The sequence below is a fragment of the Podarcis melisellensis genome (genome assembly GCF_964234715.1).
Source record: "Podarcis melisellensis genome assembly, chromosome: 5".
NCBI lineage: Eukaryota > Metazoa > Chordata > Lepidosauria > Squamata > Lacertidae > Podarcis > Podarcis melisellensis.
This window is the reverse complement of record NC_138537.1, coordinates 62,028,367-62,053,326: the sequence shown is the minus strand read 5'-3', so window position 1 is coordinate 62,053,326 and position 24,960 is coordinate 62,028,367. Positions and strand designations below refer to the sequence as shown.

Below are 24,960 nucleotides of genomic sequence, written 5' to 3'. Positions count from 1 at the left end.
GGATTCCACAGCGGAATATAAATGTAAGAAAATAAATAAATAAAATATGACTGCTAGAGGGTGAATCCAGTGTAATGTTAGTGCAGGGGGTTTAGAGAGCTGATGTCATTGTCACAGACCAAAAGCTTTACTTATTGCTAAGGTGGTATTAATCGAAAACAAATTATTTACACTTAGTTTTTGCTGAGAGGGAAATAACATAGGAGGTGAGTATTTTAAAACTAATTCTAGAAAAAATAATAATGCAAAATTGGTTTTTGATGGTACATTATTATCTTCTACCGCAGAATGCAAGCACTGTTAATGTACATGATAATATATTTGTTTGCTCAGGTGTTAACGTTTTAATTTGTCAATGCTGAGTGGAAGAAAATAGCTGCTTTTGACTCTGAAGAGAACAGCTTTTAACTAGAAGTAGAAATTATGACCAAATTTAATCATCAAATAGAGCCACTTTCAGTCATTTTGGCACCCGTGGAGCATTAAAATAACATTTCTGTTTTATTAGTGAAGTCATTAGTGCCCATATTCAGGTGGGTTGGTGCTGGTCACTTGTATAGAAAAAGTGTGTGAGCCTAAAGGCAGATAGATATAGTGATTTGCAGCACAATCTTATTCAGGTTTGCTTCTAAGCTGGTCCCCCCTGAGACTATCATCTACATATTTATCATCTATCTATCTATTATCTATCTATCTATCTATCTATCTATCTATCTATCTATCTATCTATCTATCATCTATCTATCTATCTATCATCTATCTATCTATCTATCTATCTATCTATCTATCTATCTATCATCTATCTATCTATCTATCTATCTATCTATCTATCTATCTATCTATCTATCTATCTATCATCTATCTATCTATCATCTATCATCTATCTATCCATCTATCTATCTATCTATCTATCTATCTATCTATCTATCTATCTATCATCTATCTATCATCTATCTATCATCTATCTATCTTCTATCTATCATCTATCTATCATCTATCTATCTATCTATCTATCTATCTATCTATCTATCATCTATCTATCTATCTATCTATCTATCTATATCTATCTATCACCTATCTATCATCTATCTATCTATCTATTATCTATCTATCTATCTATCTATCTATCTATCTATCTATCTATCTATCATCTATCTATCTATCTATCTATCTATCTATCTATCATCTATCTATCTATCTATCATCTATCTATTTATCTATCTAATCTATCTATCATCTATCTATCTATCATCTATCTATCTATCTATCTATCTATCTATCTATCTATCTATATCTATCATCTATCTATCTATCTATCATCTATCATCATCTATCATCTATCATCTATCTATCATCTATCTATATCTATCTATCATCTATCTATATCTATCTATCATCTATCTATCTATCATCTATCTAATACAGTGGTACCTTGAGTTACAAATGCCTCAGGTTACATACTCTGCTAACCTGGAAGCGTTACCTCGAGTTGAGAACTTTGCCCCAGGATGAGAATGGAAATCATGTGCCGGCGGCGCAGCGGCAGCAAGAGGCCCCATTAGCGAAAGCACGCCTCTAGTTAAGAACAGTTTCAGGTTAAGAACAGACCTCCATTAAGAATTAACAAATTAAGTTCGTAAGTAGAGGTACCACTGTATTCTGCTCTTCATCATAAGATTTCATGGTGCTTCACAGAATAAAATACAAGTAAAAAATTAAAATAAAAACAGCAAAACCAACCCCCCCACATTTAAAAGGCTGTAGATAGAATATTAACCAGCCAAAGGTTTGGCTGAAGAGGAACATTTTTGCCTGGCGCCTAAAAATATATAATGAAGGCACCGGGTGAACCTTCCTGGGGCCAGCATTCCACAAATAGAGAGAAAGAGGTTTCTCTAGAGCATCCAAGTGATGGGAATTCCAAGTTGCCCACCTGCAGACTGCAGTGTTGTTGTTTTTAAAAAGCTATTTTTTATTAAAGATTTCTTGGTTTACAAAAGTACGTTCAAGTGTTGAGGCCAGTAGGGTCTTAAACAATAAAATTATCATTTGTTAAAGGAATACAACGAAAGAGCCATCAACAATGAATTAAGATGTGCCTGCTACTGCCAATAAAATATTTGACTCCACTGAAATAAACAGAAGTTTAGGCCTAATTAGCATTCTCCACCTGGAATGGTTCTTTCCTTTTTCTTTGGTACAGGCACAACACTGAAACTGCAGGAATTCTACTTCAGTATCAGAACTCTAAACAGAAGACTGGGTGGAAGGATATGCAATGCTAAGAGAGTCCTGGGAGATAAGTTGGATTTAATGGTGCCGAAGTATCAGGACAGCCTTATTTTCTGGAATGGCCTTCCACATTCATGGGACATATCTAATCAGATGGCAGCAGCTTGTTCAAAGCTGACATGTTGTTTCAGCTACAGTATTATGTACTATAAGAGCCACTGCTCCATACCTCTCCATGCTCTAGGCATATAAAACTCTGAATTGCATGTCTCTTCTGTGATAGTCCCAAGCCTACCACAAAGAGCTTTCCCTTCCCCTTGTATAAAGAATGCAGGTTTGAGTCTATAATGAATTATTTTAGACACGACCTTTGTGATGTCTTGTCATTCTGTGTTTTGGTACACCATATTCTCATGGTTCTCTGTAGCTTCTGACCATATATCATGATGAATTATAAAATGAAATCTTGCCTCCGGCTTTGTCATCAATCTTGCATCTTTGTCCCCAGTTGGCAGATGAAGGAATAAAGATCATGCAGCAAATGCTCAGGTGAGCTCAGCGCAGAGCTTATATGATCAAATGCCTGGGATTTCATCTCAACACAATTCTTTCTCTCCTTTTGCTTCCCCGTTCATTAACAAACAGAAAGTGTACAATGGAAGATAAACCTGGGGAGAAAGAATGGCAACTTTTTGCATTTTGTTCTCTCCCGTGTTTTTCTCCACTGTTGTTTGGACTGACACTGCTGATTTGTTTGGTTTTGCAGTTTAGGGAACCTTTATTTTCTGACTCTAAAAGTATGTGAGCAGCTATTTCACTGACAGCATGAATCCAAATGCTATTTTGAAAAGCTGTCTTGAATGCACATGTGACCAGAAACAACCACGCTTAATCTGGCCATTCAGCGCATGCTACTTCCTGTTGGAACAGGAAGTCTGGTGTGGACTTCTTCAGCTTTCTCTTGCAAGAGTCAATGCCTGTTCTTTCCTAATGGAAAAGGGGAGTGGGGAATCTTGGAATTTTCATTTTCTAGAAAAAGTTACTAACGGTGCGGTAATATGCACCGCTGCTCAGAAATAAGCTTCACTGTGTTGCATCAAACTAGACGAGTCGTGTCCATTGGGTTGTATCCAGTGTGGTGCTAAGTTAAAGTCACTTAATGGTATACCTGTTCCGCTGGTGAAATTTTTGCCAGACATTGTTGCACGAGAAAAGCACACAAGGAAGTTGCTAGAAACTTTGTTGCACAATAGATTGTACAAAGAGTTCCTGCTTGTGCAACTGTTGCATTTGATTCCTTTTTTGCACAACATTGTAACTTACCTGTTTGCTAGTGCAAGAAAATGCTAGCAAGCAGAGAGTGTTGGGTACAGCTCATTGATTTCAGTGGATCTACTCTGAGTATGATTTAGATATTAAAAGACAATGAGGCTTACTCCTAGGTAAGCAGATACAGGATTGGAGCCCAAAAGATTACGAAATGCAAAATACAATAAGATTAAATACGTTCTAGTTATAAAGAATAAAGATATACTTTGAAAGGTTATTGGATTTTTTAAAAACTGGGCTTCAGTAACTTGCTCAGTTTTTAGTTAGAAAGAGTTTCAGAGGAAATGATGCTAAAATAATGAAAATAATTTTTCAGCAGGTTCCATCTAAATAATTTTTTTTATTGATTAGGAGATTTATATTCCACCCTTCATGTTATCATACCCAGGGTGGCATACAAGGATTGTGAAATAAACACGCAACACATTGAAACAAGAAAACATCAGAATGGTGAAAAATAGAAAAGCAGTGGAAATAAAGTAAGTTTTAAAAAATGTGTTTTAAAAGCCTGGGATAATAAAATCCTTTACCAGGCACTAAAAAGACTTGAGTGGGGGCATCAGGTGAGTCTCCATGGGGGCGAGGATTCCATAAGCAGGGTGCCAAAACTGAAAATGGCCTTGGCAGATGATATCAGCATGCTGGCAGGCTCATGTGGCTGTAGACAGCCCTGTCTATTCCATACAGCCATGTATATTATTTTTCTTCCGAGATGATGAAGATGAAAGAGACCACCTTACTCACCGCAGAATGAGACAACCCACCAGGTGGCGGGGGGAGACTGTCAAGTTAACTCCGGCAGTTGGTAGCGGTAGAACTCATTTTATAGGTTGAACCAGCTAGTAAATTAGCTTGTAAATTGAAGGGGGGGGGATAAACCCAACTCTTTAAGTAACCAGTACGAATGACAAGCAATCAATGCCCTCCAAACTTGTGAAAGTTCTTCAAAATTTCCACATGTCTGATTTCATCCTCTTCACTTATCACTGTCTCTTCTAATATAATATTTCTTTAAAATTCAAGAAAGTAGATCCAAACTTGGTTGGTGTTTGCATGTGAGGCTTTGTACAAACTCCACACATGACATTCTGAGTATCTCAGTTGTTTGAGGTCTGGGATTCTCTTGGCTGATTATTGGCTCCTTTGTGGAATAAATAACTTACTTATTTTTTTTAAAAAGCACCCATCATAACCCTAAATTATTTCAGCTGCCTAATAGCTATCATTTTCTGAAGGCTATTTTTCAGTTGATTCTCCCTCACCCATCTACTCAATAGGCATTGAAATGATTGAGGTAAAGCTATCTATTAGCACTGCTAATGCAGTTTGAATTTGTGAAATAGGCATGTGACTCCAGCTACTGCTCTCATTCTTAGGTTTTTTAAAAAATAAAATGGGTGGCTTCTGGTTTATAGCAGTGTTAACAGCTTGGAAGCTGGCTCTGCTCAGTCCCTTCACCACTTGTTCTGCCTCATTCACACATCGTTCTAAAATTACTTAAAAAGAATAAATAAAACACACCGAGGGCCTGTTAGTAAGGGGGGGGGGGGAGATTCTTTACTTCCAGTTTCTTCAAATTTCCAAGGATTTCAAACCTACAAGGTGAGAGCTGGTTTCTCCTGCAGGAGAAAGCGGGGCTGAGGTACAGAGCTTGTGGGTTGAGTAGGAAATCACAACATGTATTTTCCTCTATCTGTTAGTCTCAACCCTGCTCTCAACTGACTGGAGGCATGCAACATTGCTTATATCTAACACTTATTTCATCATCCTCTTTGCTCAAAATGTTATTCATCATCAGTAATCTGTGAACTATGATTCCAGAAGCTCAAGAATAGGGGAGGGGCGTCTGTCAGGTCAGGGACTGAAAGCAACCATCCAGGCCTCTCTGCTTGGCCTCTTCTGCCTTGCTCTAGACCAGGCTTCCTCAACCTCAGCCCTCCAGATGTTTTGAGACTACAATTCCCATCTTCCCTGACCACTGGTCCTGCTAGCTAGGGAGCATGGGAGTTGTAGGCCAAAAACATCTGGAGGGCTGAGGTTGAGGAAGCCTGCTCTAGACCACTCTCTCTCTCTCCCTCTCCCCAGGCCACACTGCCCACTGCCTCTTTTCCACACCCTCCTCAGGTGTCCTCAAACTGTGATCATGCCTATTGCTTGGTTGGATGAAGGATGGAGAAAGCGGGAGCTTTTCCCCGTGAAAACTCCTGGCACAGAACTTTCAACCCAGAATGAGAATGTGGGAACAGGGAGTGCTAAAGTCCTCCACCACGCTGTACCAAGGTTTCAGTTGGACGCAACCCCAGCCCACCACTGGCAATTTGTGGAAGAAAAAGGCCTGCATTCAAGGACAAACGATACGATTTGTGTCACGAATAGTTTGGCCCTAAATGCTGTGATAGGCTCTCATGTCCTTCTCTGTAATCTTTGCAGATGATGATGATTATGATGATGATTTAGGTACCACCCCCATCTGACTGGGTTGCCCCAGACACTCTGGGTGGCTTCCAACACATATAAAAACACAACAAAACATTAAAAAACCTTCCCTTGCACTGAACTTATGACACACATATTGTGGGAGCCTTTTTTAGTGTAACTAAACCAGACTATTTTAGGAGCAATGTAGAGCATCATGGTTTTTAGTATAGTTGAAAAAAATGAAGAGCATATTGTACATCTGCAGTACAGTGGTACCTCCTGTTATGAACTTAATTCGTTCCGGAGGTCCGTTCTTAAGCCAAAACTGTTCTTAACATGAGGCGCGCTTTCACTAATGGGGCCTCCTGCTGCTGCTGCACCGCCGGCGCTTGACTGCTGCTCGCATCCCGGGGCAAAGTTTGCAACTAGGGGCATCTACTTCTGGGTTAGCGGAACTTGTTACCCGAAGCATTCGTAAGGAGGACAGTACGTAACCCAAGGTTCCACTGTAGTAATGAAATACTTAATGACGTATTATTTTCATAATTTAGTGCTTTCAGATCACAGAACTCTTAAAATGTTTTGATATTGAAGGATGTGATTCAGGGAAGTTCATGAAAAGCTTTGGATGCATCTGAAATGCTGATTGTAGGGTGAAACATTTTTAATAGCACACAAATTCTAACCATCATGCTAGCATATCCACCCTAAATATCATTTCCAACTGAAATCTATAAGCAATTCGAAGTAGGATATATTGTATATCATATTGAAGAACAGGAATATAAAACTGCCAAAATATTTTGGAGGTGCAAAATATGTATTTGTGCATCTTTTCTTCTTTCTCCTAGCAAGGGCAGTGATAGCTTTCTAGTCGAAATTGAACCTGGCGTGCATAACCCTCCATGACAACATCTTTAGTTATTAAAAGGAATGGTTAAAAATTACAATTCTAAAACATCTAACTGTTTCTGAGGGACTGAAATGTCTGAGTGCCATAAGGGGACAAATTAAAGACTGGAACTTTCCAAAGCATCTTGAATTTACTCTGCAGATACTGCATTTTTTGTTCTGTTTATGTTTTCTTGTCACATATCTGGTTAATGTAAGCATTTAATCTTGCAGGCCTGTGACTTTTTTTGTTAGTTCTTTTTCTTACAGTTCAAAGGGTTGGGGGCTTACAACAAACTGATAGTTTACCTGGAGGCAAGAACAGAAATTGAAGTCCATTGTTTCCCCCTGTAAGCACTTGAACTCTATATGAGCATGAAAATTACTGAATAGTTTGCGAGGTTTTGACAGATTGTCATGCTTCACAAAAAGAGTGTTTGAGTCCTTCCATTAGTGAAGTTTTTCTAATATGCTAGGAGGAGAAATAGCACTCCGTCAAATTCCAGCTAAATATGGTGAGCGTCTATTCTTTAAACTGCATCGAAGAGATAATTACTTCAGCTTCCTTTTTCATGTGATACTTTCACAATGATGCCTTAAGAAAACGACTTTATAGATAACAATGAAGCCTTCACTCTGGAAGCCATCACATAACTAATAAAAATAGTTAGCATTTATATAGTGCATTTCAAGAGTAGAAAGTACTTCATATGTACTGTGATGTATTTAGGTAGTAGGAAAATGAGAGTACCCCTAAACATTTGTTTAAAGAAAAAAAAGCACTGCTTACGGGTGGTAATGCAGCTTACTAATGGTGGCAGTGCCAAACCAAGCATGGAATTTCCTTAACCAGGCCTGTAAATATGTCAAACTACTTCGTGCCTGGTCTGTTATGACTTGATTAGTTAGAAGTCAGGAAGAATAGAACTATATCTGCATTTTCTGGAGGGCTCTTCCTGGTATGAATAACTAGTAAGAGTTTTGCATTGATCATTCAGCGTCAAACTACAACATTGCTCTTGGTTGTCTTGAGCCTCTGCATGATGTACCAATTGCAGGTAGCATGGGGATTCTCTGGGGCCAAGGTGTTAGGGGGAATACTTAAAATGACAGTGTGGTCAAGCCTCTCAGTAACACTCTGCAGACGTGTTTGTGCTTCATCTTTGTTCTTCCATGGCAATAGCAGGTGAGATCTGTACTTGGCTACAGACAGGTATATAAATAAATGTGCTTAGAATCTGAGGCACTCCACTAAAGCTATTATTAATACTGAAACACAAAAGACCTTCATTACTCCTATATTGTAAAAGGAAAGAAATACCTGAATTGTGAGCAGAAAAGAAAGAGAATAAAATTACCTGCAACTAGACACTTTTTTTTTTGTAATTAAAATGTCCATCAACATTTAAACCAGAACGTTAGATGGTGACAGGACTGCCAGGCTTATCAGAAGTTACTGCCTTGGATTAATAAAACACGTCTAGATCTGTATCTGTATCTCAATTATTATTTCCTTTACAGAAGACTAATGCCTTCTTTTTCAGGATTAACAGAAAAAGAAGCAACATCACACCTTGCCCCAAAAGATCTGTATTATCTAGTTTGAATAAGAGATGAAATACATCAAGCCCTTTAAATTATTGCTTAACAAAGAACAGTGACAGTCCTTGTAAAAGAAATAGGAGATTTCAATTTGATTATGTTTTAAGAAACATTGCTATCATTTTATCCTGCAAGCTGTTTTCATAAGGCCTGGGTGGGGGGAGTCTTTGAAAGTTGGACTTGGATCTCAGCAAAAAGTTATATGGGTGTTTTTTTCCTCCCAAAGACAGAGCACCTCTGAGTTTTATTCTGCTTTGCTTGTTTGTTATTGACAGGGAAAAGAAAGCTGGACATGATGTAGACTTTTTGATCACAGTTCCAGGATCAAGTCAGGAGGATGAATTGTTACACCTAGTGATTGACTTTTGGAAAAAGCAGGTAGGACAAATTGTCGTAAGATCACTGTGTTCAGCACTCTCAACTTGATGAATGTAGGTAGATGTTGAATACTTTATCTCCTCCGATCAACACCCCAGAAGTTATTTTTCAATCACACTTATTGGCTTGTGCTAATTTGCGAGGGGTGCTAAATAGAAAAGGGTACTAATTGCATTCTGCTCATCTTGCTGTTTCTTGACCAGAGATACTTAATTGCTCATTTGCTTGCCAGAATGACCAGCAGAATCTCTGGGTTGATACATGACTACTATATTCTTTCTCTGAAGTTTATTTTCTAAGTAAAATCCAGTTGTACAACACTATACCTCTGACTCAGATTGCAGTGACATCACAAAATGCCTCAGGTCACTGAATGGGGAGCAATGATATTGTGATGATATTGCTTATAAGCCTTATGGTCTATATCAGTTACATGCATTTTTATTAAAAGAAAAAGGATGAGTTATTGAAAATAAAAGGCAATGTAGGAATTGAGCAATAGTGGCATCAGAGGGAGGTGGGATAAACACAGGGGATGGTCTGAAATGGCACATGATGCAGCAAAACAAAGACAAATTTGGCTGAAGACAAATCAGAGTTTGGTCAGTGTCTGGATTTTGATTTTCTATGAGTTTCATAATACCATGAATTCAATATAAGTGTACCTTAATGCAATAAAAACAAAACAAAACAGTCATTGTTAGACAACAATACAAAATAGCATACTTCTAAATTGTCCAGATTTTGCTTATTTATTTATCTTAAAATGCCTTTTAAATGTGTTGCTGGGAAGGGGAGGTTATTGGGGTTTTTGGTTTTATTATGTATTTTGTGTTCTCATTTTGTATTTTTATGTTGTGAGCTGCCCTGTGATCTTCAGATGAAGGGTGGTATACAAATTCAATAAATAATAAATAATAATAAATGATGTAACTATCAGATACAGTGGTACCTCTGGTGACATACACTTCAGGTTACATATGCTCCAGGTTACAGATTCCGCTAACCCAGAAATATTACCTCGGATTAAGAACTTTGCTTCAGGATGAGAACAGAAATTGCGAAGTGGCGGCGTGGTGGCAGCGGGAGGCCCCATTAGCTAAAATGGTGCTTCAGGTTAAGAACAATTTCAGGTTAAGAACAGACCTCCAGACTAATTTCTTAACCTGAGGTACCACTGTACTAGGAGAAAGTTTTGTTTTGATTTGCTGTGGAGGCAGCTGCAGCTGGGGAGGGAGGACATAATTAAACCTCCCCTCCCTGTGTGAGCCTCATCCAGATTTGCCCTTTTGTACTTATGTTTGAGTTTAAGAGAAAAAGCACATGCATAGCTGCAGGCTTGTAGTTTGATCCACAGTCACCATTTTAAAAGCATGTCATTTTTGAGAGTGGCTAAAGGAAATTTCTCAAGGACAGTAGCTTCAGAATTTTTTATATTCTTCTTGCCTTTTGTAACACTGCATTTCTCAGCAGAGCGCTCATAAATTTGATTCCTGTATTTCTTGGATGGCTTATCGAGATGAGACTCCTTTCTGCTAGCTATTCTGTTTGCATTGCATTATGAATAGCCAAGGGTGGGATCTCCTCTATATCTATTATCTCTCCTAACCAGGAGAGAATGAATATCAATACTGTAATTCTTCGTTCTCTCTTCCCTCTGGATATCCCCTTTAAAGTGAAAGTTGCCGTGCTTTTTGTTAGAGTCAAGCTGCCCCATTCTGTTGGTCTCTACTGAGATTTAGTGCATCTCTCTGAAACTGAAAACTCGTCTCAGGAGCTGAATCTGCCACTTTAGCTCTGGGTCTCTGATTTTATCATCACATTCTCTGATTTGAGTCTGTATTGGATCTGCTCTCTCTGCTAATTTAGCCCTCAGGCCAACTTTACAACTTCTCAGTAAGTTGCTTGGGGCTGCTATATATTTTCTTATCAGGATTGTCATTACTCAAATCATTACTTCTTCTTTGAACTCACCTGAACCTTCCACCATCTCAATGATTCTCAGTAGATTTCCCAACTGCTCTGTCTGTTAAGTGCTCACTATTTCAGTATTACAAGGCTGAACACCAAGTACCTTTCAAAGGTCCTACTGTGTGCTAAAGTTTTTCTCTAATTTCAGAGATCCCCTATTTATTTGAGTTGAACTCTCTCTGTTTTAGCCTCAGGAATTTCTGGTGCTGCTTCTCCAACAGTGGCAGAGGCAACAGGGCAGGTGGACTGGCCACAGGAATGTAGCATCGGTTATGTGGTGGGAATGTAAAAAAATCAGAGAGTTCTGGGACATTGTATATAATGAATTAAAAAAGATACTCAAATTCCCATTCACAAAAAGACCAGAGGCCTTCTTATTAGGGATAATGTCAACTGAAATCAAGAAAGAAGTAAGACCACTCTTTATTTATGCAACATCTGCAGCCAGGAGTCTGTATAATTTGAAGAGTTAAATTATACCTACAAAGTCAGAATGGCAGGTAAAAATGACAGAATACATCCAAGTGGCAATAATGATGGGGAGAGTTAGAGGGTACTCAATGCAGAGGGTGAATAAAGAATGGATAGTATTTAAAGAATATTTGAAAAACTACGATGATAGCAAAAATCTCCTGGCAGACCTTGAATGATTCTTGTAATATATAGATAATAAACTAAAGAATTTTTCTCCGAAGGAAATTAAGGAAACAAAGTACAATAACATGATACTGTGTAAAAAATAACAAATGAGATTCATTTTTTGGAGAACAATTGGAAGTTTATTTTAACTTTCTTATCTTTAGTCTTTATTTTCTTTTTTCTTTTTCTCTATTTTTCAATGTATTTTTCCTTTTTCCGTGTAGTGTACATGCATAAATTTCAGCATGGTAAATTGTTGTGTAAATATGTGGTTGAATGTTTAATAAAGATTTTTTTTTAAAGGAATGTTGTATCAGCAACTTCTACCACCTGAGGCGGCTGCTTCTCCATGCCACATTATAGGGCCAGTCCTGTATAGACCTCATTTTAAACTGACTGTAATTCTCAAAGCAGAGACAGATGGGTGCCAACAACCATTGTAGAAAGAATGTGCTTTCAGCACTTTCAGCACAGACTTAGAGATGCATGAATGAAGCTTTGAGTTGAGAATGAAATATCCAAGCCAAGGACAGTAAGGCAGAATATGTGATAACGTAGTGATCTGTCAATTGGGAAAGTTGAAATCAATTATTCTCCTGGGAATTTCCATGGTTTGTAAAGCATGAACCTGCTGCCTCGCTGCCCATTCTTTCAGCTGATTGCAACCCTGTTTCAGTCCTCTTAAGCCCTTTCCCTACCATCAGGGCTGAAGGAATTGGCTGTCAACAAATATCAAAATGCAAAAAAAAGACAAAAAGACCTATACTCCCCCTGCCTTTTCTGAAAAGCATCTTTGATTGCTATGCAAATGGAAAGCATGCTTTTATACTTGTGACAGCAAGCCTGTCTCTGTATTCACTCCTTTCCTGCTTTCGTGCAACAACTTCAAAGCCCAAAATGCATCAAAAAGAAAGCCACTAAGGTCACAGTGCTGACTTTCTTTCAGCTCTTTTCTTGAGAAAGAATTCTGCAGCATTTAACTTGTAAACAATGAATAAACCTACCCCTCCCATCAGTTCAGTAGTTTGGAAGCATTGCTTTTCCTCAGCTGAAAGTTTAACATTGTCACATCCTCTTAAAGGCAGTTGAAAACAAATGGGGTAAGTCAGGCCTATGATGCTTTTTGATGTGGCATCATTGGGGATAAGCGAGTCTAGGAACAGAGGCTAAAAAGGGGCCTCTCAACTTAAAAGGGTAACAATAAAACAGAAAAGCTGCATCGCAATTGATGGATTATCTTTTACATTAATGCTTTTATAAACATGCCACATGGGCCTTATAAAATGAATTTGCTGTGGGCTGCCATCTGGAATGCTATAGACCAGTCATTAGTATATATTGATGCACTTTAAAGCAAATGTTCTTCCACCCAATGATCTGGGAGTTGCCAGGAACTAAGATGGTTGGATGGCGTCATGTACGCCTCCTTCCGGCAACTCTGCAGCTAAGCTAGTGCCAAATGTATCGCTCTGCTTTCCTTTGGACCACATCAGAGAGGCTGAGAGTGGGGGTCTTGTCATATGTGCAGCCCAGGACCTTTGTAATACTGCCCAGGTTGCGCCCCAGAGAGGTCACTTCAGTGCCGGTAACGCAGCAGAAACAACGTGGGAGGCAGCAGTACCAAATTACTGGTCTCTGCGGCCACAGCAGGCACTGTGATTCTCCAGTGGTTTCACTTCACCCCTGGAGGCACACTCCATTGTCTCTCTAGACAGACAGATGCCAACAACAAAAGCAAATGTTGAGAGAGCCTTCATATTTGGTGTTATATTTCAGTGCATAGCTTGGGATAATAACATAAAGGCCTCTAGGAGTTGGTGTCACAGTCAGAATACCCCTCTCGAGGAGGCCTGGAGTAGGAGAATTATATGTCTTTAGTAAAGGGTGGTAGAGAAATGAGAGATAAAAGATCGTGGCCCTGTCCAATCTTAGCTCCGACTCTACCCATAGTCGTCATGACCCTCTGATAGGAAGGACCCCCTTGAAGGAATACAGACCTCAAGAGCAAAAATGTGGCCTCTCTATTCCCACTGTCTAGCCACGCTCTCTCTTGTCCTGCTTTTATGATCTGTACTACCAGGCTCCGTCGCTCGAAGGAGACATTGATCTGCCTCTCCCCCACTGCACGCTACATATAATGTGCTTCCTCAGAACGGAAATATGAAGCATAATATCCAAAGTAATCACCATTGAAAGTCAATGGTAGTCTTGCATCTGGATAATGTCTTTTGTTTTGTAAGCATAGCCCTTGGCTTCAAATCAATATCTTGAGTCCTATTGGAAATCTATAGGCTTTTAGCTATTGTCTTCAGAGTACTCTGAAAACAACTTCAATTAAATGTGTGTTCATGGAGCTCTTTGAGCTTCAGTGTTGTGGGTTTCCACGTGTCAAAGCTGCTGTATATCCTTCTAAAATCACTGGAGTTATTTCTATGCCACTGGTGTAATATCACCAGGGCTACCTATATTCAGGGCTGAAATAATATTTGTCACCAAGGAAAACTGAATTCATTTATGCACTTTGGGTAAATTTGTATAATTTCTCTTATTTTACATAGTCAGCAATGGTATATTTTGTGTTTTACCTGCCTTGTTTTTTTATGCTTCTCATATTGTATTTTATTATTTTATCGTAGTAGTAGCAGCATTGATTTGGGCTACCTTGATATCCATTTTGTGGAAAAGCAGGATACAAATATACATGGGTTCTTGGAATTTTATCCTATAATTGTTTAACTATTGTGATTAAAAAGAAATGCCTGGATTAGCATGGTTTTATCCTTAGGTTTTTTCATCTGTGTGTAAATTGCCTTGCCTTAAATTAGAACAGGTTTTTAATTGCAAAGACTCTCCTCCCTGAAAGAGAGGGGAGTGGTTGTGGGCGGGAGCCCGAGCACCGCCCAGCAGGGGGCGTTGCCCCCTGCCTCCAGCTCACCTGGCTGGTGCTCACGACCCCCCGGTGGCTACCCAACCAGGTGCCGCGGTGGGGGCGTGTTCAGCAGCCTTTTGCTGCAGCGTCAGCCTTTCCCTGGCCTCATTCCTCATTCCTCGTCGTCGTCCCATCACGAGTCACCCACCCTCCACTCCCTTTTAGTTAGGGCTTAGGTCATTGGCCTTGCTATGGACCTTAGGTTGGTCGCCCTGGTTGCCCGGGGGGCCTGGTAGGAGTTTTTCCATTTGGCACTAGGCTTTTTGGTTTTTTTGCCTACCTCGTAGCAATCGTCACAACTTTTGTGGTATTGGTGGGTAGGTTAGGCATTGGAATAATGTGTTGTGGTGTGTCGAAGTGCTAGGTGTGGCCATCGCCTATGCCTTCAATTTTTAGGGGTATTCCGTTAAAGGAATCTGGCGGTCGTGTATTCTGTCCGATGCCTGCTTGGCGGGAGGCCATGGCACGACCCGCGGTGACAGCAGGGGTGAGCCTATAGTTGAATTAGCATCAACAGGTGATGAACCCCTGGTGAATAAACCCACTTGTTTCGATCCAATGCCTAAGCCAATACCTTTTCATTGCTGTAATCAATAAAGTTGTGGCCTTTTCTAGCCCATTAACCTTATATCATGTGTCCTTGTGTCTTCATTTCACTTTGCGGGGGTCGGGCCCTCGAACCACAAACTTCCTTAGGGTGAATGGGTGGGAGGAGAAAGGTCTTCATACCTAACTGAATGGCTGGTCTGAAAATCTAGTGGTGCTAAAAACTCTTTTTCAGTCATCTTAATAGTTTTACTAGCACAGACTGAAGGCAATTTTTTTTTTCTGCAGCACAATCAATTTTGGATAAAGCTGTAACTTGGTCACTGAAAACAAACTCTTAAATGATAGTTTGGGATTTGCACATTAGATGGACCCTAAAATTATGCAGTTTGTAATTTTTTCCAGCCTAATAATTTTCTCCTGTTCTTGTTGCTAGAACAGTGGTTTCCTGCTACGTGAAACAATTACAGTCTCACTCATGCCGACTGATTTAGCAGCTGTCTAAAGATGGATGCATTTGTGCTTGTCAAGCTATGCTAGAAAGAGAGTCTAGGTCAAATCCTCAGCTGGTCTGACTTGGCACAATGTCTCTGGGAGCCAATGGAACGTTGCCATTTTACACTCGCTGAGGCCTGGCATGCTCTAAGATGTTGTGATGATGAACGATGCCTCTCTAGGCTTTTTTCTTTTAGTGTAAACTCTGCTGGGTGAGGGCTTACAAAGCAGGGCCAGTAGTATATCAACTACTAATAATTTATCATGTCTTGGATGGTTAATATGCCTGCATTTGCTGCAGCAATGGAAATGAAGAGACAAACACAAGGCTCTGGGATGAGAAAGCCACAACTTCATTGAGTATGATTTGTAAGGCATTCAGGTCAAGATAGCCAGCACAGGGAAGAATCTAGCTTGCTCCAGCTAAACCACTAAGTTTCCAACTCAGGCTCACCACATGGGGTCTGCCTTCACAGTTTGTTCCATTTAATACACATTTCCTTTAAGAGATAAGTGAGCATGGGTTTTCTCAGGAGCGTACCTTAGGGTTGGGTAGGTTGGCCCCTGCCAAGGGTGCAGGCCCAGTGTGTGTGTGTGCATGCAAAAACCAAGCCTCTCCACTCTGTCTCAGAGTGGCTAGAACCTCTGCTTCTCTGGGTGGCCAGGTTAGTCATGCAGGCTCCTCTGGGTGCCTTGGTGGAACTCTGTACCAAGGCCACAAGAGATAGTGTCCCCCCTCGCATACAGTTCCTTTCCAAGGGCACAAGGGACCCTAGGATTGACCCTGAAGTTCCAGCTTCACTGCTCCCTGGAGCTTGCTGGATGGCAGTGGCAGAAGGTGGACCTGAGTCCCAGATTTGTCTGTCCACTGGAATAACAAATGCTGCTCTTCACTTGTGATTTTTTGGGAGTTTGCATCAACTCCAGCCTTCTGACTGCTTTCTGCCATCTCTTCATAGCACCCTAATTGTGACTCTAACTTTCCCTACACTTTTCTCTCTACCCAATGCCATTTGCTAGTTTTACATTATCTCAACTCCACTTCCCACCCTTTTACTCAATCCAAAGGGGAGTACAGACCTGGTTAAGTTTACATTTTACAAAATTTGTTATGTTTCTGTGTCTTCAAGTATTTAGGATTCATTCTCTTCTCTTGAACTTGTGAATGTTCCACCCCTTGCATAGAGCAGCCCATATCTAAAAGAACCACATTTCTATTAATTAAATCTGTATGTCACCTAAACTGAAGCTTCTAGGTGAGTCACAGCAAACAAAATAGGAATGCAGTTTGGAATCCATAAATACAATCACATAATAACATCATTATGCCATCTGTCCATTATACAACACTTTATGAAATGGTTTCCCCATCCCAAACCTTGAAAATAGACCACAAAACCCTAAAAACATAATACAAAATGGCTGAAACAATTTCAAGTCTTCACAAAGGCTGTAAGGTGACTTGACACATTCTGAATGGCACCCTATTAGTCTAGATAATAAGCTAACCCTGCAGTAGCTCCCAGAATTTTATTCCTCAAAAAATGAGGAACCTTTTCAATGTTTAAACTAGTGCAATTGACACAAAACTGGCAATTTTGACAAACAGTTGGTTTATATAAGAAAAAACTTTTCATTTTTTAATGTTAAAAAGTCTATCCAAAGGCCAGAAATACTGCCTTGTATTAACACTGAGCAGAACAATTGAACTCCATGTTAAAATGGTCTGTATGATAACCCTCAGTTAAAATTTAAATCTGGCATATAGTCCTTTGCAAGTGCAGGAATATTAAAATGGGGGTGGGAGTAGAGAGAGATGCTTGAGGAACTGACATAAAAGTGTTGTTTATTTCATATTCTGTAGACTACAATGCTCAGATTAGAGCATTTTAAGATTTTCACGGCTAGCTGCCTTCACAAAAGGCCCCATTTGTAACCTAGAGAAGTGCTGCTTCAGCTGTGTTATGTGAAACAAGGGTATTGTCCGGTGCCTCGTCAAATTAAGTTAATCAGAAACATTGTCTCAATGGATATATACTAGGCCTTGATTACTGTTTAGAAGTTGCATTCTGACTTTGAGTCAGATTTCAATTGCTTGCTGAAGTCAGCATCCGTGTAACTGTTGCCTAATTGCATTTTAAAAAAGAAAAAGAAAGAAAAAGAAAAGCAATGATATGGTTATTTGCAGGTTTCTAGCCTTTGTGTGTTCTTACTTACTTCTACAAATTGCTAAGCCATTTAATGATAGGGAGGCAGTAAAGAATAACTTAGAGGCATTCATTCCTAAAATGCCTTTCTCATCATATTTGCCACACAGCACCATCCACAGATTCTGAAACCGTATCCACTTGAGTTTATATTATTAAATCAGCAAGGGAGAAAGAATGTTTCATACCTATGTTTTATTGCTAACTTATTTAATGGCCTATAATTGCCTGGATTAAGGGAGTGAAGTGCTCTCTGGAAGGGTCCAAGCCACAAAACTGGAAGTGAAGATTGCTGTAATGAATGAATCATTTCAGGGGTTTCTCTTGGTATCTGCAGAAATGTGGTTAAAAATTAAAATCACAGCGATGGGATTTTGTGCCTGGAACAAGTGGGAAGACTCAGATTTGTGAGATCTGCTTTGTTTTTTTACTGTCCAGAGTCAGACCAAAATACAGTGGTACCTTGGTTTGCAACCATTTTGGATTACAACCACGTCAAAATTGGAAGTTTGTGTGTCCCCCCTTTTTTTATTACAACCAATTTTGGGGGGGAGGCCCCACTGGCGAAAGCATGCCTTGGGTTACAACCTTTTTGGGTTTACAACCGGACCTCCGGAACGGATTATGGTTGTAAACCAAGGTACCACTGTAGTGGGCTGGGTCAGAACCAGGTGCTGCTTCAGGGGGTGGAGCTAATTACATATTGCATTCCATGAGCTTAAGATTGGAATGATCTGCATATATAAACTTATGAACCATCACCTACAGATTTGAAATCTAATTTAAAGAGGGAAGGGGTGGAGCGGGGAAGAGCTGTTTGTTGGCAGGAACATAGGAAACAGTCTTATGTCATTTGCCCATCTAGCACAGCGGTGACTCTTCCAACTCCCCTGGCAGCAGCTTTGCAGGAACACAAGCAGAAGAGAGATTGCCCAACTGAGGCATCAGAATGCACTGCAACATGTCACAGGAAAGAGATTCAGAAAACAAAATTCAAAAGCAACAGCAACATTGCAGCAGATGACAAAAATGGGTAGAAATGGCTCAATAAAGGTTCTCTTGAAAACCCCACAGATAGAGCACAACTTGCATCCTGCTGGTAGAATAGTGGTGGTTGCCAATATGCAGGTGATTGGCATGGATGTAAACTGAAATGTTAGAAATAACAAAGTGACTTCTGATAAGTTAAAGGGCTGTAAAAATAAGAAATGCATATTTTTATCCCCCCCTCAAAAATCCTTCTTTTCCACCACCACCTAGAAAACTCTCCATGGCTCCAAAATTTCCAGAAAAGTTGTGTCTCTAGGTCAGCGGTGATGGGAGGGTGATGGGAGTTGTAGTTAAACAACATTTGGGGACCCACAGGTTGAGAAAGGCTGCTCTAGGTGTTGTTTGAAGAAGGGAAAGGCCCCTTCATCTAGTGGGAACTAAATGGTTGTCTAGATTGTTGTTCTGCTTTCCCTTTACCCATCCACTCAGAGTGAGATTGTCCTTATGGTTATGGTTGGAGGAGGAAGTGACCATCTCAGCTGGAACAATGGAAAGCTGGATGGAGAGGCCTCTCATTAGGCTGTTATGTCTTCTCTTTCTCCGCCTCTTGGGGCAAGATGACTCTCAGATAGTTGTGTGGTGGTCCTAAGACTTGCTGTCCATTGAGCATTAACCTACATTACTAGTCTTCTGATTTCAGCTATTAATTAATTATCTGAATTGTGTGTTCTTTCTAGGGATTGGTCTTATACTATGATCTCATTGAATCTACATTTGAGAAGAAAAAGCTGCCGAGCAAAAAAGTTGATGGTTTAGATAATTTTCAGAAGTGCTTTATAATTTTAAAATTACCCAAGGGAAAAGTGGACTTTGGCAACTCTGTTATATCAGTTGCTTCTGCTGAGGAAGGAAAGAAGGACTGGAAAGCAATTCGTGTGGATCTCGTTGTAAGCCCCTTTGAACAATACGCATTTGCACTCTTAGGATGGAGTGGATCTAGGGTAAGTAACCTCCCTTCCTTAATTTGAAACCTCAGCCGAAATTCTGATATTTGCAGCATAATAGGAAGATCCAGATATCTGAACAATATTTCATTTTCTAATGTTTCCCATTGTCCACAGTGGGGGTTATTTATTTTAAAATGTGTCTATCATTCTTCTACCAAAGAATTGAGAGTGCTCTTTTATTTTCTGACTAGTCTGAGAAATAGTGACCTGACCAAGTTTTGTCATTGAGCTTTTTAGCTTATTGGGGATTTGAACCCAGATCACCCCGGTGCAGGTTCAGTTCTCTGTCCTTTACACAGTACTGGCTCCATACTAGGTTGTGCTAGGTGTTAAGAAATTGTTTACATTGTTAGAAAATGCAGTTGTTAAAAAATCAGTCCTAATTTTAAAATTAATCATGAATCTTTGGCACATTGGGGATTTGTGGAATTTGAAATATTTCAGCAAATGATGAGCCATCTGGGACCATTCTCTAGACATTTATTTTCCCCGAGATTGTGGCTAACATTTCCCAAACATTCTCAAACAACCATGAGAACTACAAATGTACTTCTTTGAAAAGACAGCTGAGTATTGTTATCCTTTTAAAAATGGAATTTCTAGTTTCTAAGACCCCTTAATGAAAGCACCAGAACTGGAAAACCCTAATGTCTCCCTTTCCATATTGCATAGTATTCATGTTTGTGACAGAGAACCTGATATGTCCCGTTACTGCTCCTTTCAAGAAATAACAGATATTAATGAGCCCCATCAAACTCTATAGGACTTATTTCTGAACAGACATGCACTGGAATGCTATATAAGCCTGAAAACAATGCTATGTTCAGTGTGTTCCTTTGGCAGCAGCGTGAATGCCTTTAGGCAGATAGCTGCAGCCAAGCACTTTGCAAACTTCTGTGCTCACTGGAAAAGTGCAAACACTTAAGCTTTTTAGACTCAGACAAATTGTGTGAGTCACAAGCAAATGGAGTCCAGTATGTGTTTAAATTAAACTATCTCTTCTTATAAAACTATAACAATCGGCAAGGCAGTTAGTATCAGACAAAGCTAATGTGATGTAGTATTACATGTCAAAAGACAGTCCCTCTGGGTGAGCATCCATTATGGAACTCGCATGAACTGCAGGCTACATTCATTACAGAGAAGAGGGTAATGTATGATCGCAATTTCATATTTCTTAATGTTATCTGTACAGTAATGGGATCCTGACAGACTTCCTTGTAGATGGCGACTTTGCCTTCCCCATTCTTTTAATGCCGGCTCTAAAGAATCAGTCTTACTCCAGTATTTCAAAGTAGCCAAAATTGATGGAGATCTGTTGAATGCATCAATTTCAAGTCAGGGAAGTGTGTTGCAACACGAGCCTTTGGTAAATCGTATGCTGTGAATGCATCTTTTCCCCTTTACTGAAATCAGAAAACACCATTTCTTCTTAAAAGGTGTCATTTCAGCGAGTTTGAATTTGGAGATTCATTTTGGTTTATTATCATATCGTTGCTATTTTTCTGTCTGTGTAGCAATTTGAACGTGACCTGCGGAGATACGCTACCCACGAAAAGAAAATGATGCTGGATAATCACGCGTTATATGATAAAACCAAGGTATTCTCTCTCTCTCCCCACACTTTCAAATAGCATTGTTGAATTCATAAAGCTTCCCTTATGTTGTGTGCTGTCTGTCTTGGCTCAACCCAGTCGTATCAAACAGTGGCATCCAATTCTTTCAGTAAGAATGTTAACTCCCAGAAAACCATAATGGCTGCCAATAGACCTCTTATTGCTAGGTTAATTAAAGGTCAGTAAGCAATTACTGTGAAATATTTCACAAGAGCAGCAGTATGCAAAAAGTGCAAATAAACTATATATTTTTATTTATGTTTGCTGATGCAATGGCCACACGTCAGTGATTTCGCAGCTTAATAAACTGAGATATGAATAAACCTCCTGCATCCACATGCAGATGATTCACTCATCCCTTAGCCAAAGAGTGAAACAAGTCAGAAAACTGCAGTTAACTATAGTCTCCTGCTATACCGAAACCTGGAAATTATGGTTAATGGCTTCCAAATAAACCAGGATATGAAGCCATGGTTTAAATTTGGCTGGATAGCCTGGCTTGTTTGGAAACCATGAAGTGTTGTTCTCAGTTTTGGATGCAATGGGAAACCATAGTTAACTGCAGTTTTCTGGCTTGTTTCACTGCTTCTGAAAAAGGAGGGGCAACACAGCTATGTGTGGGTACACAAAAATCCTTCATATCTGATGGTATCTGATGAAGGTATCTGATGAAGTCTGATCATCCAAATGAAACCAGCGACTGATAGCTATCTTTCTTTCAAAAGTTGGACCCGTGTCTGTTTTGCCGCCCACTTCTAATGCATCTGTTTGATTTCATGTTGGGGAGTGAAGCTCCCCGTCAGGAAGTAATCATAGTTTGGAAAGTGATTGCTTTGCCCATCACGGATAAATTTCACTTAGCCAACCTATGGAAACATTTTCATCTGATTTAGCTAAATGGATTTGAAAACCGAAGCCTTGCCACTCAAACATGTAGTTAGATAATAATAGCTTTTAAATAGAAGCTGGAGCCTGAGAGAAGAAAAGGCCCCCATTCTCATTTTCCTAGTTTCTTTAATCCTCAAGGGAATATATTATATGAGCTTACATTGTTCTTGCAAACAGAGACTTAAGTAATTATACAAACCTCACACAAAGAAGGGAGATGTACTCTCATAAAAATAGAGCAAAGCCTAGAGAATATTCTTGAAAGGCCAATAGTGCAGTTTGGCTGTTGAAACACAGCTAGTCTGAGAACCAGAGGTAAACTGCTCTGAGGAAGAACGGAGCATAACAGAACTTTCCTCTATAGCCAGACCTTCGGCCTTTAATCTATGGCCATTTAGAAGTTGGCAGGATGTTTTTAATGTATATCTTTTCCCTCCTGGTTTTAATGTATCTATGTGAGGTTTTTTTGGTCTGGTTGGTTGGTTGTAAGTCCATAGGCGCCGACTCCATGGGGCCTGAGGGGGCCCGAGCCCCCTCAAAAATTCGTTTGGGGGAGCTACGCCCCCCCAATAATTTAAGAAAATTATTACCGTATTTTTCCCTCAAAAAGAGGAAGCGGCTGCTTTCCTGCATTCTGCCTCAGGGTCTTACTGCCCACCCTCCTCTGTTTCCTTGCTGTGTTTGCTCAAACGGAACAAAGAGCAGGGAAAGCCCCTCCCCTCCAGGCAAGGAGAGGGCTGAAAACATGCAGGAGGGAGAGAGAGAGAGAGAGAGAGAGAGAGAGAGAGAGCGCGAGAGAGCGCGCGCATGCGAGCTGGCTGGCTTGGGTGGGTAGGTGAGGGAAAACTTTTGCCTTCCTTTCCTCCCTGCCGTTATACCCCTCCCCTGCATTCTTAGCCAGCTGCTTCTCTGCACACCCCTCTCGTGCTCCTTGTCCGTTCTGTGTTTTTCCTTCCCTCCCCACTTAAAATGTGGTTAAAAAGCACGGATCCACATGGATCCTCAGGATCTTTGCATTGGGTCACCCCAAATTCACCAACAGATCACATAGCATGTCCATGGCTACAGCCTGCCCCCCAAAAATCACACACCCACTGTTGCCTGGGGCTGCAATGGTGCAAAAACGTGGTTACAAAGCATGGATCCACAGGGATTCTCAGGATTTTTGCATTGGGGCACCCCAAATTCATCATCAGGTCACATGTCTGTGGCCACAGCATGAAGCACAAAAATGATACATCATTAATATTCACCGCCCACGGCGGCAGCCAATCGGCTGCCGCAAAGGGCGGGCCCTCACAGGTTCACTTAAGGTCGGGGCAACCCGGGGCTTGCCCCTTTCGTTCCCCCAGCAGCAGCGGTTTGGAGGTCTTGGGCCCCCCAATATTTTTTATAAGTCGGTATGGGCCCCCCCAATATTTTTTATAAGTCGGCGCCCCTGTGTAAGTCACTTTGGATTTCCCTAGTCAAGGTAAAGTGACTAACAAATTCAGTGAATAATAATGATGGTGATGGTGTTTTCTACAAAGATTCTATAAATGTTTACTTCAGAAGTCAGTCTCTCATGATATTTACTAATAGGAAAGTGTGCATAGGGTTGCAGCCTTTCTCTAATATTAATGAAAATAGGCCACATCTCACTTACAACTTGAAAGAAGCTTGTAAGAGGTACAGTGGTAGCTTGGTTTTCAAATGTCATCTGTTCCAGAAGACTGTTTGAGTTCTGAAACATTCGAAAACCGAAAACTCAATAGCCGGTGTCAGGGAACTGACATCGGAGACAGGAGTGGAGGCAGGGCTCCCAAGCGATGCCGGAGAAGGGCCAAGCAGGGAGAGAGGGGACTCAGCAGCTGGGGAAGGAATTCAGTGTAACACCAGGGGTGAAGGGGGGCAGATGGGGGAATCGGAGAGAGGGCTCCAGGACTCTTCGCTGGAGACCAGCGGGGAGAGCACAGGTCCTCCGCTACCCACACCCACCCTGCGCAGAAGACTTCCGCGCAAGGAAAGTAGGCGTAGACTTGGCGTCAAAGAATTTCTTTGCTGGAAGAAATTCAAGAACCGCCCACTGACGGATTCTGCTAGCGACTGAACAGCCATGAAGTGAAGGGCTGTCCAGCCAGGAAAGGTTAAACTAGGCTACCTAGCCAGGAGCGGCGGCAACTTACGCACGAGCAACCCCATATAACCATTACAGCCGGCAGCGAGGTCACAGGATTTTGCATTCAGAGGAAGCCGCGTGGCATGTTCAACTTCTGAGGCGTGTTTGAAAACTGAAGCATTTACTTGCAGGTTTATGGCGTTTGAAAACCGAAATGTTCGTCAACACAGACATTCGAAAACTGAGGTACCACTGTACTCATTTGGGCTGCTCACAGCTTTAGAAGACAGGATGTGTTTTACATCACAATCTAACCTAGTATCCTTTCAGGGCTCATCCTGGCCCACATTTTATGGATGAATCAGAGCAAATGACAACCTATGGAAAATCCTATTGCCATTTGCTCCAATTTAGCGGTAAAACACAAGTTTTCCCAGGAAAAGTGCTGGGACAAAGGAAAACAAATACCCACTCTTCAGACACGGAGCTTTAAAGCTTGTACCCGTGTCTAAAAATGTGGCACTAAAGGAAGTCTGGATGAGCCCTCTATAACATTGACCAGGTAGGTTTTTCTGGGTTCATGAGTATGAAGGACAAGTAATAGCTGACTAAACTGGATGTCTAGCAGTGAGACATTTAGGGAGAGCACTGTTCTTATATCTTCACGTAGAGATTATACCCTCCATGCGCTGCCTCCAGATACTGTAAAACGTTTATTTCCATT

General features: G+C 40.6%; 1 protein-coding gene across 1 annotated transcript in view; it reads left to right on the top strand.

Annotated features, from left to right (window-relative positions):
* The window catches only part of DNTT (DNA nucleotidylexotransferase), a 137,415-nt gene that overhangs the window by 98,310 nt on the left and 14,145 nt on the right, over positions 1-24,960 (top strand). The window contains exons 10-12 of the mRNA XM_081912795.1: positions 8,748-8,850; positions 19,365-19,628; positions 21,152-21,235. Of these exons, the coding sequence (XP_081768921.1) occupies positions 8,748-8,850; positions 19,365-19,628; positions 21,152-21,235 (451 nt within the window). The remainder of the gene's footprint in view (positions 1-8,747; positions 8,851-19,364; positions 19,629-21,151; positions 21,236-24,960) is intronic.